At 54.2% G+C, this 15,263-nt stretch overlaps 4 protein-coding genes across 4 annotated transcripts; 2 read left to right on the top strand and 2 right to left on the bottom strand.

The window, feature by feature from the left end:
• Window positions 1-76: 76 nt before the first annotated feature.
• BO97DRAFT_215824 (uncharacterized protein) lies at window positions 77-951 on the bottom strand. Its single transcript, XM_025690610.1, has 2 exons — window positions 843-951; window positions 77-735 (listed from the first exon to the last, which is right to left on the bottom strand). Exon 2 carries the CDS (start codon window positions 699-701, stop codon window positions 225-227), a length of 477 nt encoding a protein of 158 aa, XP_025554700.1. The 5' UTR covers window positions 702-735; window positions 843-951; the 3' UTR covers window positions 77-224.
• A 2,850-nt stretch (window positions 952-3,801) lies between these two features.
• Window positions 3,802-4,908, top strand: BO97DRAFT_461218 (uncharacterized protein; the record flags this gene model as incomplete). The annotated part of the gene is made up of 2 exons (XM_025699361.1): window positions 3,802-4,089; window positions 4,162-4,908. 2 exons carry the CDS (start codon window positions 3,802-3,804, stop codon window positions 4,681-4,683), a joined length of 810 nt encoding a protein of 269 aa, XP_025554699.1. The 3' UTR covers window positions 4,684-4,908.
• A 947-nt stretch (window positions 4,909-5,855) lies between these two features.
• BO97DRAFT_440938 (putative stress response protein Nst1) lies at window positions 5,856-10,196 on the top strand. Its single transcript, XM_025698123.1, has 7 exons — window positions 5,856-6,143; window positions 6,244-7,518; window positions 7,580-7,824; window positions 7,882-9,123; window positions 9,172-9,472; window positions 9,526-9,639; window positions 9,693-10,196. The coding sequence occupies exons 2-7, from the start codon at window positions 6,348-6,350 to the stop codon at window positions 10,157-10,159; spliced, it is 3,540 nt and encodes a 1,179-aa protein (XP_025554698.1). The 5' UTR covers window positions 5,856-6,143; window positions 6,244-6,347; the 3' UTR covers window positions 10,160-10,196.
• Window positions 10,197-11,698: 1,502 nt separating this feature from the next.
• Window positions 11,699-14,892, bottom strand: BO97DRAFT_215747 (uncharacterized protein). The gene is made up of 2 exons (XM_025690609.1): window positions 13,861-14,892; window positions 11,699-13,806 (listed from the first exon to the last, which is right to left on the bottom strand). The coding sequence occupies exons 1-2, from the start codon at window positions 14,810-14,812 to the stop codon at window positions 11,795-11,797; spliced, it is 2,964 nt and encodes a 987-aa protein (XP_025554697.1). The 5' UTR covers window positions 14,813-14,892; the 3' UTR covers window positions 11,699-11,794.
• Window positions 14,893-15,263: the final 371 nt, after the last annotated feature.

The raw sequence follows: 15,263 nt of genomic DNA, 5'->3' as shown, positions 1-15,263 counted from the left end.
AAAGCAATAAAGAACCCCAAAAAAGGTTGACCCCAGCCTGTATCACGAAGAGCGACAGGGCTAGCTAGGGCTGTAATCAAACCACCTGAGAAGTCCAAACAGATAGAAGTTCTCAACAGAAGGACAGCCTGACGCAAGGAGAAAGGAACGCAGCAGGCAAAAAGGATCATGCCCACGGTAACAGAAAGCAAGTGACAGGCAAGCAGGTTTGGCATAGTCGGTCACTATGGAGCATCGCCCATGGCCGCCGCGGTCCCTTCCGTGTCAACGTTTTCATTAATCGCCATATTATGCTTGGTGGCCTCGGACTTGCTGGACTTGGTAGTCCTCCACTGTACTGCAAGAGAGCCGATGAGAGTTAGAGCGGCCATTTTAGTGGCAACCAAGAACGCTCGGGTCAGTTCTGCGTCATACGCACTGAGAATTCGAGGGAGATCCTGAGCACTGACGAATTTCTGCAAACTGGTTGCCCCCGTGCTCACCACCACGTTGGGGTCAACATCGGGCATGGTTTCGATCAGTTCTTCTTTGCGACGGGTTTGAAAAACATTCTGAGCCACCGCGATAAAAAGTGCACCGCTAAAGGTCTGCACAAAATACATCATGGGCGTGCCGGTCGGAACATCAGCTCCCAAAGGTTTATATAATATCTTCCTAGACCTTATACAGCCAAGGTTCTCGAAGCTGGATGATGCTGGCATGGTGGAGTTCCGCCTCAAGTACGTCTAGATCAAACTAATGTCAATCAGTCGACGATTCAAGTTTCCAGGGCATTTCTGTTAGCAAGGCTCAAAACAAATCATGATGGATGAAAGCGGAGTTCTTCCGAAACTTTCCCCTACCGAGTAGGATTAATCTGTTGGTGGCTTGACCCTGGAAGAGAGACGCGTTGACACAATGTTCTCTAGCCAAGCGCGGGACAAATGATCCTTGTAGCTCTAGTGTCGAAGTGACCATGCAGGGAGGGCGACAGAGACTGCTCTAAATCAGTTATGAAAAGCATTGGCGGCGATCTGAAAATAGAGCTCACATGCAAACATTGACAGATAAAGTACAGAGTCCTCCATATGGAGACAGAGATCTAATTTCGGGACATGGATGCCTCGTCCCCTTCCCATTCTCAGGGATATCTTTCATATTGCCTACTCTGGAGTAAGCCCCCCACCCCACCACAAAGGACTCCTCCTACCCCAGTTCTTATAGCGAGTGTCGGACCCATCGCTCACCGAACCCTATTCACCATGAACCCTCTCCAGAACAGCGCTGGACCAGGCTGTGCACCCCTTTAACGAGCTAGGTGATTCCCTCTCCTTTCCCCTCAAAGGATCTCGAGTCAGTCGACTTACACCAGCCCGGAGTCGATATTTCTCTCTCTGATTCAGAGACGGGTTTTTACCCGGACATAATGAACTTGACGACCGGGAATGGACAGCCACCATCCTTTCCACCCACATCGCCAAGTACGATAAATTCTATACTCCCTCAGGAGAACCGGTTCCTAAAGGACTGCATAGCCCTGAAAGGCTGGGCTTCGACCTCTCACTTCCTGACCTCGCTCACCCAAATCGACGAGCTGGGCGCCCAGTTATAGCTCCCATTCAGGAAGTAGGCCCACTCAGTATCTTTGCCCTCTCGTCATGATTCAACTGCAACTTCACCATGCAGTCATACGCCAGTCACGATCATGCCATCTCCTCAAGCGCCACCTTCATTTGCAGTGCCTTTTTCTCTGGTCGTGGCGGGGCTACCAAAATTGAGCCATTTACAAGGATAACATCCTTGCCCGACACACTCTGGTATGTATTGCCGGAGAGGTCATCAGTAGTTACTACACCATTATCAAGGAGGCAGCCCAGCAGCAGTGGGGGAAACACGAAGCGGTGGCCCCCGAAGCACCCGCGCAGTGACCACTCTTGATCTCGGGAAATCGTGGAAAAAATCGATGTCACAGCAGGGATGCTAATCACGTTGAGATGAAAGGCCAAAGACTGGTCCAACAACTTCGCCTGGGAGTTGTGCCAGATGATGGCTGGAAGTCTAGGGCCTAGGTGGCGACAAGGGGTTGTGATAAAAGGGATTGGATTTCTTGATCTTTCCGCCCAAGTCTGTCGTTGTTGGTGCCAATAATAATAATAATAATAATAGGTACCTAGTAGTACATAGTTACCTCAGCGAGCTCAGGCCCTTCGCAGAAAAATATGAATGCATTATTTACTTATGCACTGAGTCCAGCCAATCAGAATAGGCTGGACTCGCTACTCGCGTCAACCCCTGGCTTCCCCTCTAAAAGAGTGTTGAATTCAGGATCCCCGCTGGCTAGCCGACGGATAAAGAGTTAGATATTTATTGGTCTAAATGTATACTATATTTCCATATAGTTACATATCTTTGTTGGGGACGTGAATAAGTGATCAATTCAGCTACATGAGGCTATCAGAGAGGAACACTAGCTAAGAACCACAGCTTGGCTATCAGCACATTCGGGCTCCATCGATCAGTCCGTCTGTCCGTCAGTCAAGATGCCTTGCTGTTTCAACCGGGGGAACAAGTTCAATCCAGCCTCACGCGTCTCGTGAGCAAAAGCCGCATCCGTAGCCGCGAGCTGAACCTGCATGACATCGGCATGCTCCCAGGGATAGTCACTACCAAATAACATATGACCTGGTTTGACAATTTCCTTGAGGAGTCGGAGCTAGGGCTCATAATAACTAAAAGGACGTCGATATAGAAGCCCCGGGCTTCTTCGATGAACTCTTCCTCCGTCTTGTCCCCGATGCGCAGCCGACTACACAGCACCGCGGCCCGATTGATTATATAGGGCAGCGTGCCGCCCGTATGAGATAAGATAATCTTGCATCGGGCATAGTCGCGAATAATATTGATGGTAATCAGATGAATTGTGGTCCGGGTTGTCTCATGGGTCAGTCCAACACCGGGGCTGCCAACAGACGTGGCTCTTCGATTGGGGCCATGCCCTCAAACCCTGGATGAACTAGAATTACAGCCTGCTGGCGATCCAATTCGGCCCATACATCACGAAACTCGGGATGACCTAGATATCTCCCGGCGTAGCTGGTAAAGATAACGACGCCATCAGCATGCAGCTCTTCAAACGCGCATCAGATCTCCGCAATGCAGGCGGCCGACTGATCAAGCAGTGGCAATGTCGCAAAGAACACAATACGGTCTGGGTGACTGTCACGGAGCTCAGCTGTACATTCATTGACTTCACGGCAGATAGGTCCTACCTGCCCTGGGTCGCTCACATAGGGATGAACGAGATGGCCGAGAGAGAGGATCGCCGTGGCAATATTGCAGTCGTTGAGCGCCCGCAAGGTAACTCTCCTTGGTCCAAGTTGGAAGCCTGAGTCCCCTTGCCTTTTCAATATTGGCATTCCAAACTGGATGGTATTTGAGCTTCTGTCAGCTTCCGGTATCACTCCTGCGTTTTGTTGCTGTGGGGGTGTGGGGGGTTAGGGTTATTACACTCGGTGAACTTGGGGGGAATCAGATGGTGATGCGTGTCAATGGTGCCCATGGTGAACTGTGAACAAGCTAACCTTCTGGCATACCGCTCACTCTAGGCAAGATTCCAGCAGCTCACTTTATAAAGTGTCTTTGTACGATGATTGTGAGCCGATGAAGGGAAGGCGGCTAAGGTTCAGATCTCCGGATGGTTTTTCGGATGGTTTCCGGCTTTACGGCTCTTTTCCTTCGTTGGCTGGTCCCTGTACTTAGGAGTCCTGGTCACTTAGAAAAGCCAGCGTATTCAAATGCTGCACGCCACTAGCAGTTGATAATATGCCTTTCAACGTCCTTCCTGGGCTAGCTTTTGCGGTGAGTTGTGCCCTGGGCTCAGATTGCACGAGTGTGTTAACGCGCGCACACACACACAACGCTAAGTTCAACCAGTACCTAGTCTACCATGCCTTATACGCCATCTACATGCTCTGGCTGAGCCCTTTGGCCTCGGTGCCAGGGCCAGCTACGAGAAAGTTCTCCTATCTTCCGTGTGCCTTTCAAAGCTTTTGCGGCCGAGAGGCCCATGCTGTGCGCGATCTGCATGGCATATATGGTCCAGTCGTCCGAGTGAGCCCTGAAATGGTTTTCTCCGTATGGAAGGAGATCTAGGGGTATGTCGGGACGAAGAATTTCAAAAAGTCCGGGTATCGTCGCCTGCGGCCGGGGGTGCCCGACCTCCTGGCAGCTAACGGCCCTGAGCACGCTCGCCAGCGCGCTGCCCTTAACCGGGCCTTTGCGGAACGAGCGTTGCGCGAGCAAGAGCATTACTTTCAGGACCATATCGATCTGTTCCTGCAGCGTCTGGATCTGCGCTGCGCCGCCGCCGAGACGGTTAAGATGGTGCAGTGGGTCGAGTTCCTTGCTTTCGACCTGATTGGAACGTTGGCCTTCAGCAGCTCCTTGCAATGCCTAGAGAGCCAGCAGTATCATCCGTGGGTGACGCTGCTGATGAACTTCTTCAAGTCAACACACTACTTCCTGACGGCCCGCTGGGGGCGCCCCGGTGGCGGGGCAGTTCCTTCCCGGGGGTACGATCATCAGCGTCTATGCGCTCGCGGCATGCTATCACCGGGAACACTTCGCGCGCCCCGAAGACTTCACGCCGGAACGCTGGCTGCCAATGGAGGAGCGTCCGGAATGGGCGCGAAGCGATCATCTTGAAGCCTCGCAGCCCTTCTCGGTGGGTCCTCGGAACTGCATCGGCATGGGGACTGGCGTATGCGGAGATGAAGTTAATTCTCGCCCGGCTCCTGAGTCGCTTTAATTTCGACCTCCTGGACGATGACTTTGCCATTAAGAAGCAACGGGTATACATCATGTGGGAAAAGCCCCCGCTACATGTCCAGCTGCGTAGGAGAAACGACCCGGTCATGGAGACATTTTAGGCCTTCGATAACCCCTTATCATCACTGGGCTGCCTGTATTTGAAACTGTGCACTTTCCGCATAATAGCGAAGATCGAAGATAGCAAAGAAGAAGTGAGAGAAAGCAAACCAGGAAGAAAATGAATCTAGCAAACTTTACCACAAAAAGCAAAGCGCGCGAAGAAGACAAATACAAATACTGAATAATGTTTATACCTTAGGATAGTAGTAAGGATTAGTCTTGTCCAATACAATAATACTATTTAGTAGGTACAGTACTAGGTGAGAAGTAACCCCATGATTACAATGACATGTAACCAGCGACAAAGGTGGGAGATTTTGCGACTCCAAGATGGTCAAGTCAGCCCACACTGAGGGAGAGTTCAATGGCAGCCTGTTCATGTGTCTTTGCTGGTAAAACCGGTTAAGCAGCACCAACCCCTCTCTTTCTCGGCATATTGCCCGCAAATACACGCCAAGCTAGTAACCGCTTAAGCAAGGTGCTGAGACCGAGTCTCCTGGCGGGCGTGAGATTGCAGCGGTCTGTGTGGTCAACAGAGGTTGTTAGCTAAGAGAGAGTCTAAGTTGGAGGGTGGAAGTATCGCATAATGGCATGAGTTGGTTTCGATTGAGCATCAGTCTACTACTGTGATGTTGACAGTAAGGTGGAAGGATTGAAGTAATCAAGACGCCCCAGAGAAATCAGGCAGCGAGGCAGCCAGACTCGCTTGCGGCGGCTAATCCAGTTGCGGCGAGCGGCGAGCGGCACGGCAGCCATCCAGACCACATCAATCGATGCGCGTATCGCCGATGCTGCTGCCCTCACTGGCACTGCATCTCCTCCTCTTCCTCCTACTACTGTATTCCTCCTCCTCGTCCTCCTCCTCACCACTCTAACGCCCTCCCACATACTTCCCGCTTGCTCATCCCCCCCCGCTTTCAATATACCCTGTCTTTCTCCCTTTACAACCCCAATCGCCTATCCCCCCGATACGCCGGTGCGCGCTTCCGTCCCCTCCTTCGCTCCCTCTGTCGTCGTTGTCGTGCGGCCCGGGTCCTTTCCACCCCTCTCCGCCCTGGTTCCCCGTTTGTCGTCGTCCGACCCTACCCAATTCTCCAATTCACTCTGCGCGCCTCGCTCCACCCGCCAACACTGTCGCGTTCATCAACACTCTCACTTCCCACCGGGCTTGCCTCAAATTTTCTTCCTTTATACAGTCTTCCTTTTCTACTCCATCCTCGCCCGACGACTTTCCGGTGAGCTTTGTGTGCTCCCTTCCTCTTTCTCTGTTTGCTGCCTTCCTGCGCCTGCGGACTTCTCGCTGACTTTTTACCTTCGCCGGAACTCGGTGATCAGCATGTTGACTAGCTAGGGAACTCACTCAAGACCCTAATCTACGCCTTCTTCTCCTCCTTCCTGTGCTCGTCGGCGTTCGAGCACCCCCCAAGAAACCTCTCTTCATGGCACCGCCGCGACCGCTCAGACAGAACTCCGGTTTCACAGTGTCCGAGCCTGCATCCATGGCCATCCCTGCACATACCGCGAATGGCACCGCCCATGCGCCCTCCGATCCTCGTCAACTCTCACCCGCAGACCTCAAGCCCGTGTCGGTAAACCGCAAAAAGCAGAAACGCCGCCAGAAACAGGCAGCCCGCTTGGCAGCGGAGCGTCAGCTCGGAACCGGACACGGCCCCGAGCAGAACGGATCCACCAGCCACATCGACCAGGACGGCCATGCGTCTGAAGAACAGGAGAATGAGGACCCCGCTCCGAACGGCGACGCCTACCATGAGGACGACGAGCACTCCCAACACGACCTGACGCAGTCGCATAGTCTCGGCAACTCTTCAAATGGACAAGATGATGGCCAGCAGCCTGCAACGACAACAGCGACTGCCGCTGCCGCCGCCCGGAAGTCGAAAAAGAAGAAAGGCAAAAAGGGCCGCGCCGGCTCGCAAACACAGGGCGACGAAAGTTCCACCCCACTGTCCACTCCATCCATCTCCATGTCGCACCCTCTTCCCCCGCCGTTACCCCCGCACCTCGGATCGCACACGATTCTAAAATCGACTAAGGACCGAAGTATATGGAACACTACCACGCAGGAAGAACGAGAGAATATCAAGACGTTCTGGCTGGAGTTGGGCGAGGAGGAACGGCGACAGTTGGTCAAGGTGGAAAAGGACGCGGTACTGAAGAAGATGAAGGAGCAGCAAAAACATTCGTGCAGCTGCACCGTGTGCGGGAGGAAACGGACAGCCATCGAAGAGGAGTTGGAAGTTCTCTACGATGCTTATTACGAAGAGCTGGAACAGTACGCCAATAACAATCAGGGTTCCTTTGAGAAAGGCCCGCCAATGATCCCGCCTCCTCGACTATACCATCCTCCCCTACGGTCGCCCGGTCAACATACGCGGACACAAGGCCAATACCATCCTTCTCGAGGTCGGATACATGAGTTACCGGAGGATGATGATGAAGACGAAGAAGAAGAAGAAGAAGAAGATCTAGAGGAGTATGACGAGGATGACGAGGACGAGGAACCGTACAGCGACGATGAGTACGAAGATGAAGAAACCCGTGCGGCTCGTGCAGACTTCTTCGCTTTCGGGAATAGTCTGACTGTCAAAGGTAAAACCACCGCAAGAGTCTGGAAACATACGGCATGATACTGATTGGCTACGATAAATAGATGGAATCCTTACGGTCGCAGATGATCTGCTCAAGAACGATGGGAAACATTTCATTGACATGATGGAACAATTGGCCGAGCGTCGGATGCAGCGCGAAGAGGACACACAGTATGGCATCGCGGCAGCACATCAAACCCTCCATAGCGGTCACAACCACGGGCCCCTGGATGATGAAGACTATGACGATGAAGAGGACGAAGATTACGATAGTCAAGACGAGGAAGATTACGAGGAAGATGAAATGGTCTGCTCCGGGCATTGGCTGGGTATTGATGCCGTGAAAGCTGACAGTTGCCTGCAGGATGCGATGACGGAAGAGCAACGCATGGAGGAGGGCCGGCGAATGTTCCAAATATTTGCCGCGCGCATGTTCGAACAGCGCGTGCTGACGGCATACCGAGAGAAGGTTGCCGAGCAACGTCAGCAGAAACTGATCGAAGAGCTTATGGAGGAGGAAACGCGGAATGAGCAACGGAATGCCAAGAAGGCCCGCGAGGCGGAGAAGCGCAAGGAGAGAAAGAGGCTCCAGAAGCAGGCCAAGGAGGAGGAGAAGGCACGCAAAGAGGCGGAGAAGGCTGCGGAGGAAGCGGCTGCCAAGGCGGAGCAGGAGAAGAAGCTCGAGGAGCAGCGCAAGAAACGCGAGGAGCAACGAAAGAAGCGCGAGGCGGAGCGGAAGGCCCAGGAAGCGGAACGTGCTCGCAAGGAGGCAGAGAAGCAACGACGACTGCGCGAGGAACGGGAACGGCAAGCCGAGGCGGAACGAAAGCAGCGAGAGCAGCGGGAGCAGGAGAAGAAGCGGCGCGAGGAGGCACGGCAAAAGGAACGCGAGGAGCGCGAATTGCGGGAGAAGTTGGTCAAGGAGGAACGAGAGCGCAAAATTCGAGAGGAGCATGCTCGGAACGCTGCAGCCAGCGATGCTCAGCACGCCAAACGCATCTCGCATCCCACGCTGATGCCTCTCTCCGCCACCGTGTACCATTCGCAGGCTATGGCTCAGGGGCAATTCCAGTCACCGCACTTCTCAACGACCACCCCGGTGGTTCCAAAGGCTCCTACTCCGTCCAGGCCACGGCAGACGTCCCAGCAGGGCTCCCATGGCTCATCGCCGCGGTCGCAACCGGCCAGTACCGAACCCTCACAGGTCTCCATCTCCCCGCGTTCGATGGCGCCCTCCCAGTCGTCTGGAGCGTCGAGCGTTACATCCAAACAGGGCCACGCGCAGCAACCGTTGCTTCATCATCCTCAACCGTCAACACCCCTGTCTCCCCTGGGATCTTTAGGCCGATCCCACCCGCCCGGGTTCTCGCCGTCAAATCCTCCTGGCTTGGGTCTGGCTTCTCGACCACCCATCGGCCATGAGCTGCCTACCTATCCGCCACATTCGGGACCGCTTCTCAATCAGCTGCGAGGGTTCCCTGCTTCCAATGGGATTCCAATTCCTCTTGGTATGAACGGCACGCGCGCGATGCCCCCTGGACGAGGGTTTCCGCTTGATGCCGGCCACGGATTGCCATTCCATAGCCAGCAGCCCACCATGGCCAGTGTATTTTCTGGACAGCCGAGTGGACTGTCGCATGCTCACTCCCGACAGCCTTCCAGCTCGTTTGAACGATCTCCTCTTGATGCACATGCCCAGCCGTCTCCCATTACCCGCCCCAGCCCTATCAAACGCCCTTCCAGCACGCAACAAGACCCGAACAATGCCCGCCGCAGTCAGCGCGAGGTAGACGATCTAAGTGCCCAGCTCGGTAGCAGTGCGCTCCTGGATGACACGGATATTCCGTTCACATCACACTTGTCCCAGTCTCTCCCAGGCGCCACTCTTCCGGGTTCCTTGCCTGGGCCGACCCGAGCCAGCTTTGCGGCCCCGTCCTTGTTCCCAGATCCTCTCAGTAAGTTTACCAGCGGGAGCGTGCTTTTGTGCATGTACTAATCATTGTCACAGCTGCCAAGCACGGTGCCTTCCCTGTCAGCCCTAGTCTCGGGAGCACGTGGGGTGCACAAATACCGTTTGGCACTTCGCCCTTCCCTGGGGGCCCGACATGGGGAACTGGACCTGGTTAGTTTTAAAACAAGCGCCATAACTTGCGACATTTGCTGACATTATACTAGGGAGCGGCTGGTCTACCAATGCGTTTGGGCCCGGAGTACATCATCGCGCTCACACATCTCGACCTGTGACGATCCGACTGTTGGTGATTCAAGCCTGCAAGCAGCTCAACATGATGAGTCCCTCCAAGGGAGCAGATGGGTACCACGACGTGAAGGTCGTTCTGCGGCAAGTGGAGCAGCTTCGATCCCCCAGTGAGCCCTCGATCTCGCTGAAGGAGATGCTAGACATCTGCGACACGGAAGGCAACACGCAAAACGGCGGGGGGTCGTTCTCGACCAAGAGCGACGAGACGGGCGACTACGTCAAATTCGAATCGGGCACTCCCATCAATGCATCCTCAGGTCATAGGGGCAGCATTGTACCTGGCGAGATTGGCAGTCCGATCCCCAGTCACAGTCTCCCGGCGTTTAGCGGGGCCACGCCTTCGGTGCTACGGCAATACTCTTCCCCTCCGACGGGTTTCTAGGCGTTTTTGTCTATCTGTTTTTCTTCCTTCTGGTCGGAACTTTGTGTGTGTTTTGTTGTATGTCCCTTGTGGGAAACGAAAGGCGTTTCGAACTGTCCGATACTCCCTCCGTACCTCATTTGCATTCATCATTGTCATTGTCATTTTCATCTTCATCACGTAAAGCGTGTCTGTTCCCGCCGTCATGAATGTTTTTTTTTTTTTCTTTCTCTTCTTTTCAACCTTTGCTGTCCAACCTTGACAGGCACACGCCTTCATCCACTTCCGCCTTACCTTTGTTACGATGGATCGATATTCCCCGTTGTCTTATCAGGTATTATACCTCTATCTCCTGAATTTCCACCCTCTCCGTCCCCACCCCACCCACCCAACTCACTTAGCTCTGATTTACTTGTCCGAGTCGGAAGCCGAGTCAAACTCTCATCTTGTCCTGCTCCATGTGTGGATAAGTTCTTGTCAATGTACGTGTCCATACATGAAAGAATGGGATAGAAGGACGCTACGCAATGCAATGCATTCGTGAATGCAGTGTCCAAACCAGACTTCCACCCTGACAGTGGTTTCTCTCGTGTAGTCACTCCGTTCCCGTATGTCTCTCCTTTCCTATCGTCGTAGGTAGGCACGTATAAATGCAGGGCTATAGATAACTGCGAAAGCCAAGTCAATGCAAGTGCCAAGGCAAGATGTAGAGGTGATTCCCTCCTTCCTATCCATCCCCTCCCTCCTATGCCTTGGGACTGCAGGGTTGGATCGATTGTAATAAACCATTGGGCTCACAAGATTGGGAGCGTGGGTAGGGAAGGGCGGGCGGCCATGACCAAGGTTAGAGGGATACATAGCCATGCTCGTTTCTGTCAAGATTGCAGCGGGCTCGGCTACCCCCTTCCTTTCCTTTCCTTTCCTTTCCTTTCCTTTCCTTTCCTTTCCTTTCCTTTCCTTTCCTTTCCTTTCCTTTCCTTTCCTTTCCTTTCCTTTCTTACGGTGGTCATATATCCGGAGGGTTAGGTATCTGTTTAGATGGTTATATCGGGAGATTTATATCTATCCAGAAGCTTACCTCAGGAGGGGTAGTATCTAGTCAAATGTTTTCATCGGGGGTGTTTATCTATCCCACGTAGACCCCGCTCCAGCTTACAGCCATCTCGTCCTTCGGGCAGGAAGAGCGTGTTTCTATGCACAGGTGGAGAGAACTAGTACAAGTACAAGTAACACGGTATGCTGACGTGCTATGCTAGAAGGATTCATACCTGGTGAGGGCCTGCTTGCCTTTACTTGAGTCGAGTTGTGAATCGGAAATGAATAGGAGACTAGGTAACTGTCTAATGGGTTGTATCCGAGACTTGGGTGGCAGGCAGGCTTTATTCTTATATTCCCCTGACGTTCTACAGAGATCCAGGACTTCAGTGCGTAGGTAAATAGGTAGGCAAGTAGAAGGGAGTGGCATATGGCAGGGAAGTCTTCTGTATTACAAGGTGAGTGAGGTCTTATCAACTCGTATTGGTGGGTTCATAAGACAAACGCACACACGCACGCACGCACGCACACCAGAACAAAACTGTAACACACACGAGACTAATGAAGGTATTATAAACAATGCGATGCAATTGGCTGCTGTCGCCCCTCCTTCCTATACCCTTATTTGATGGTCTCGCCGATGTCACCCTCCGAAGGTCTTTTTCCGTCAGCAGAAGCGGACAGGCCCTCGGCGATGTCATCGATGGGTGATCGCTCCGGTGGAGACATGATGGTTGGTTTCCCGGCGAGGAGGTTGTCCGTGGTCATGGGGTTGACAGCAGGGGCCGGCTCGGCCTCGCTGCTGTCGGCTAGCGGGATGGAGTGCTTTGCCTCCGTGAAGGTCGGCTTGGGCTCGGGTTCGGGCTGGATTTCTTGCGTCGGGCTCACGGCCGCCGCTGCTGCGGCTGGAGCCGGGACTGGGGCGCCTGGTGATACCGGCTCGCCTTGCGGTCCCTCTTCCTCAAGAATGGTAGCTGGAGCTTGGGGCTCGGCCGATTCTCCGGCCACGTTCTTAGCGATTGGAGGGGCCATAGGTTCCGGGGCAATGGGCTCAGAGGGAGCTTTAGGTTTCGAGGTAGTAGGCTCTGAGTGTGACGGAGCTTTGGCCTCCGCATCACCAACAGTCAAGTTTCCATCTTCACTCACTTGCCACACATTCCAGGTCTCCGTGATCTTGATCTCCGGGATGGTTGGGAGTCGCGAGGGGGTCTTCTCCACAGCCGGCTTTCTCCGGGCGGGACCACGGGCACGACCCTTCCGCGCATCACTGAGCGGTACCTTCTCAGCGGGAGCCTCTTCTTCCTTCTTCTCCTGCGGCTTAGGTGGCGCTTGCGGGCCGAGCTGGAGCCGGGAGTTCAGGTCGGATAGGAAACCGGCCTTCAAGGCGGCTATTTTACTTCCACCGGGCCGTGCAGGAATGGCCGGCTTGGGTTTGGCGGCAACGTCCTTAGCTTCTTCAGGACTACCACGCGAGATAGGTTTGGAGGGCCGAGCTGGGATTTGTGGCTTGGGTCTGTCTGGGATCACGGGTGGCTGTCGCTTTTCCGGAGGCGAAGTGACTGGCTTGGAGGAGGCATCCACTGGGGGAGCCTGTTGCGGGCGTTTCTGCGGACGGAAGGGGATGTTGGGTTTCGAGGGCACTTCAGGGCTCTTGATCTCTTCATCCGCCGGCTGAACTGTCGTCACCAGAGTATGACTTTCAGGAGCATCTTCCCAAATATCTCGACTTGGGAATCGCTGCTTAGAGATTTCCGGCCGTGAAGGTCTTCCTTCCCGATCGTCCGTACCCAGGATATGCGAAGCAACTTTATGAGCGTCGATCTGAGGCGCCTGGCTCTTACGGCTTGCCTCTTGCTCTGGTGTCTCGAACGCCTCCTCCTTTGGAATATCTGGCGTGGATACGGTAGCAGATAGTTGTAAGCTGTTGGGTGAATCTTCCCAAATATCCTGGCTAGGAAACCGGTGCTTCAGCTGCTCCGGACGCTGTTTGAACCGTTCTGCTGGAGTGAGGGCCTTCTTTTCTTTGGCGTCGTCCTCAGGAAACAAAGGCTCGTATTCCTCGACATCCTCAAGCGGCGTATGCGTACCCTCGTGCTCGTCGCGCGAGTTGTACCTTGCCAGAGGCGGCATACCGCTATGAATGCTAGCGGTCCTGCTATTGGAACGGCTGTGGGTCACGCTTGGGGTACGACTTCTACCTTCATAGTCGACACTACCATTTCGGCCAAAGGTTGGTGAGACAGCCGGGTGCTGGAAGGCAGACTCTGGGCGAACCTCATCGGCGGCCAAGATAGACTCCTCCTTGTCGGCTTCCTCAGAATCCAAGTTGTGAGCGAGCTCCTCGGGGCCCGAGGTCTGAGCAAAGCCATCCGGATGGTGCAGGTGATGATACGGCTCGTCGACATGAATCACCCGGGATTGAATCGACTCATCCTCAGGTTCCTCTACAGCACTTTCAGCTGGGCCTTGTGCATCGGTGGCCGGGAAACTTGACTTGCGTAAAGGCGATTCAACGGCTAGGCGCGAACTACGGCGCGAGTCGATTCCGGGCGACGATAATTGATGCGTGTACTCGTCGGAGGCGATGTAACCGACCTCCTCGTCCGGAGTTCCGGTCAAACCAGGGGATGTACCTAATCACATGATCAGAATCTATATCCCAGAACCTTAGCACCACGAAGCCTTACCTAGCCCGGAACCAGTCACTGCCGAGCCACGGACGATTTTGTTCAGATCGTCACTGCTCAGGGCCCAATCGGGACGTGGTGTACCAACACCAGGGCCATATTGGCCTTGCTCCTCTCGGACAAACTCTTCGGGGTGCTTCTCATACCAGGCTTTCTCAAACTTGTCGTTTGAAGGCACACCGTGGCCATGCAGACCGTAGCTTCCAGGAGGCAGAGATGCCTCACGGCCACTTCGAGTGCGATGATGGTTGCGTCCTGTCCGTTTCTCCTGCGGCTCGGCCAAGTAAGGGCTAGGGGATGGGGCTTGCACATCACCCGCGTTAGGGTACATAGGGACTCTCTGTCCGATTTCAGGAATGCCATACTCCTCCCCATGAAACGACTGCCGACGATCCGCGGACACGGCTGACGAGTCACCCCGTGAGCCGCTGGCTCGCGAGTGCAGCGAGCGGGTAGGCCGCTCGGAATGATCATCATTCGAGGGAGACGGAGCACGCCCCAGGCCTGCTGCCGCCGCCTGACGGGAATCTGTACGTGTCACAGCCTGTACCTTTGCCTTGGCGCTCGAAGTGGGTAATGATGGTCTCGGCGCATGAAGCTTAAGATCGCTAACCACGTTCCGGGTTTCTGGCGGTGTAGCTTGGTGGTTATCAGGCACAGTTTGCACGTCCAGGTCCTGGTATTCAATGCCCTCTTCGCCTAGCGATGGTATCGTAACACTCGGGGGCCTGTGGGGTACATCGTTTGAGGTGGTCCGTTTCAGGCCCCATCCGTTGGGTCGATCATTCAAAGGAGACGGGGCATAGCTATCGCGGAAAGGAGACACGGAGCGCTCGACACGATGGGACGGACGGGGAGGGACCTTGGGGCCGTCTACTGCGGCGGGGGCAAGACCCTGCTGCGGGGATCTTGACGGCCGCGGAGGAATGGCGGGGGCTGCTTGTGTAGTCATGGCTGACGGATAGTGGAACAAACGGCGGATTGGATCTGAGCTCGAAGGTTAACTCTAACAGTTGAGTCAGTGGGGTGCGGATCTAGGAAGACATAGAAGACCTCAGTCATATGAGCCCTAGCATGTGCGCGTGTCAATGGTTGGACCGGTGATGACGCTAGCACAGGGCAGCTTTGCATCGGCCACAGTCTCTGAACTCAGATCGCAATGGGAAAGGGGTGAAGACAATACGTTGTCTATGTTTTGAGGAACATTGAAACGGATTCGAGACTTCGAAGAAAGACTTCTCATGTAAAAAGCAGGGAGCATTCTAGGGCAAAGGATATACATGTTTTGCAAATAAGTAGATAAGGTAGATGCAATGCATAGCCGATCAGCTTCATTTCCCGTTGACGTCCCCCACCGTGACGAAGACAAGTAAATGCGCAGGATCGAGGGTAGTCGAATTGAG

This window comes from Aspergillus homomorphus (genome assembly GCF_003184865.1).
Source record: "Aspergillus homomorphus CBS 101889 unplaced genomic scaffold BO97scaffold_5, whole genome shotgun sequence".
NCBI classification, from domain to species: Eukaryota; Fungi; Ascomycota; class Eurotiomycetes; order Eurotiales; family Aspergillaceae; genus Aspergillus; species Aspergillus homomorphus.
The sequence above is the reverse complement of the archived record's forward strand: the minus strand, read 5'-3'. Positions and strand labels throughout refer to the sequence as shown.

Bases quoted from the DNA above. Each gene is read 5' to 3' on its own strand.
- BO97DRAFT_215747 (XM_025690609.1), bottom strand. From the start codon at position 14,812: ATGACTACACAAGCAGCCCCCGCCATTCCTCCGCGGCCGTCAAGATCC. The intron at 13,807-13,860 runs GTAAGGCTTCGT...TCATGTGATTAG, and splicing joins AGTGACTGGTTCCGGGCTAG to GTACATCCCCTGGTTTGACC.
- BO97DRAFT_215824 (XM_025690610.1), bottom strand. From the start codon at position 701: ATGCCAGCATCATCCAGCTTCGAGAACCTTGGCTGTATAAGGTCTAGG.
- BO97DRAFT_440938 (XM_025698123.1), top strand. From the start codon at position 6,348: ATGGCACCGCCGCGACCGCTCAGACAGAACTCCGGTTTCACAGTGTCC. The intron at 9,473-9,525 runs GTAAGTTTACCA...TCATTGTCACAG, and splicing joins CTTGTTCCCAGATCCTCTCA to CTGCCAAGCACGGTGCCTTC. The intron at 9,640-9,692 runs GTTAGTTTTAAA...ACATTATACTAG, and splicing joins GACATGGGGAACTGGACCTG to GGAGCGGCTGGTCTACCAAT.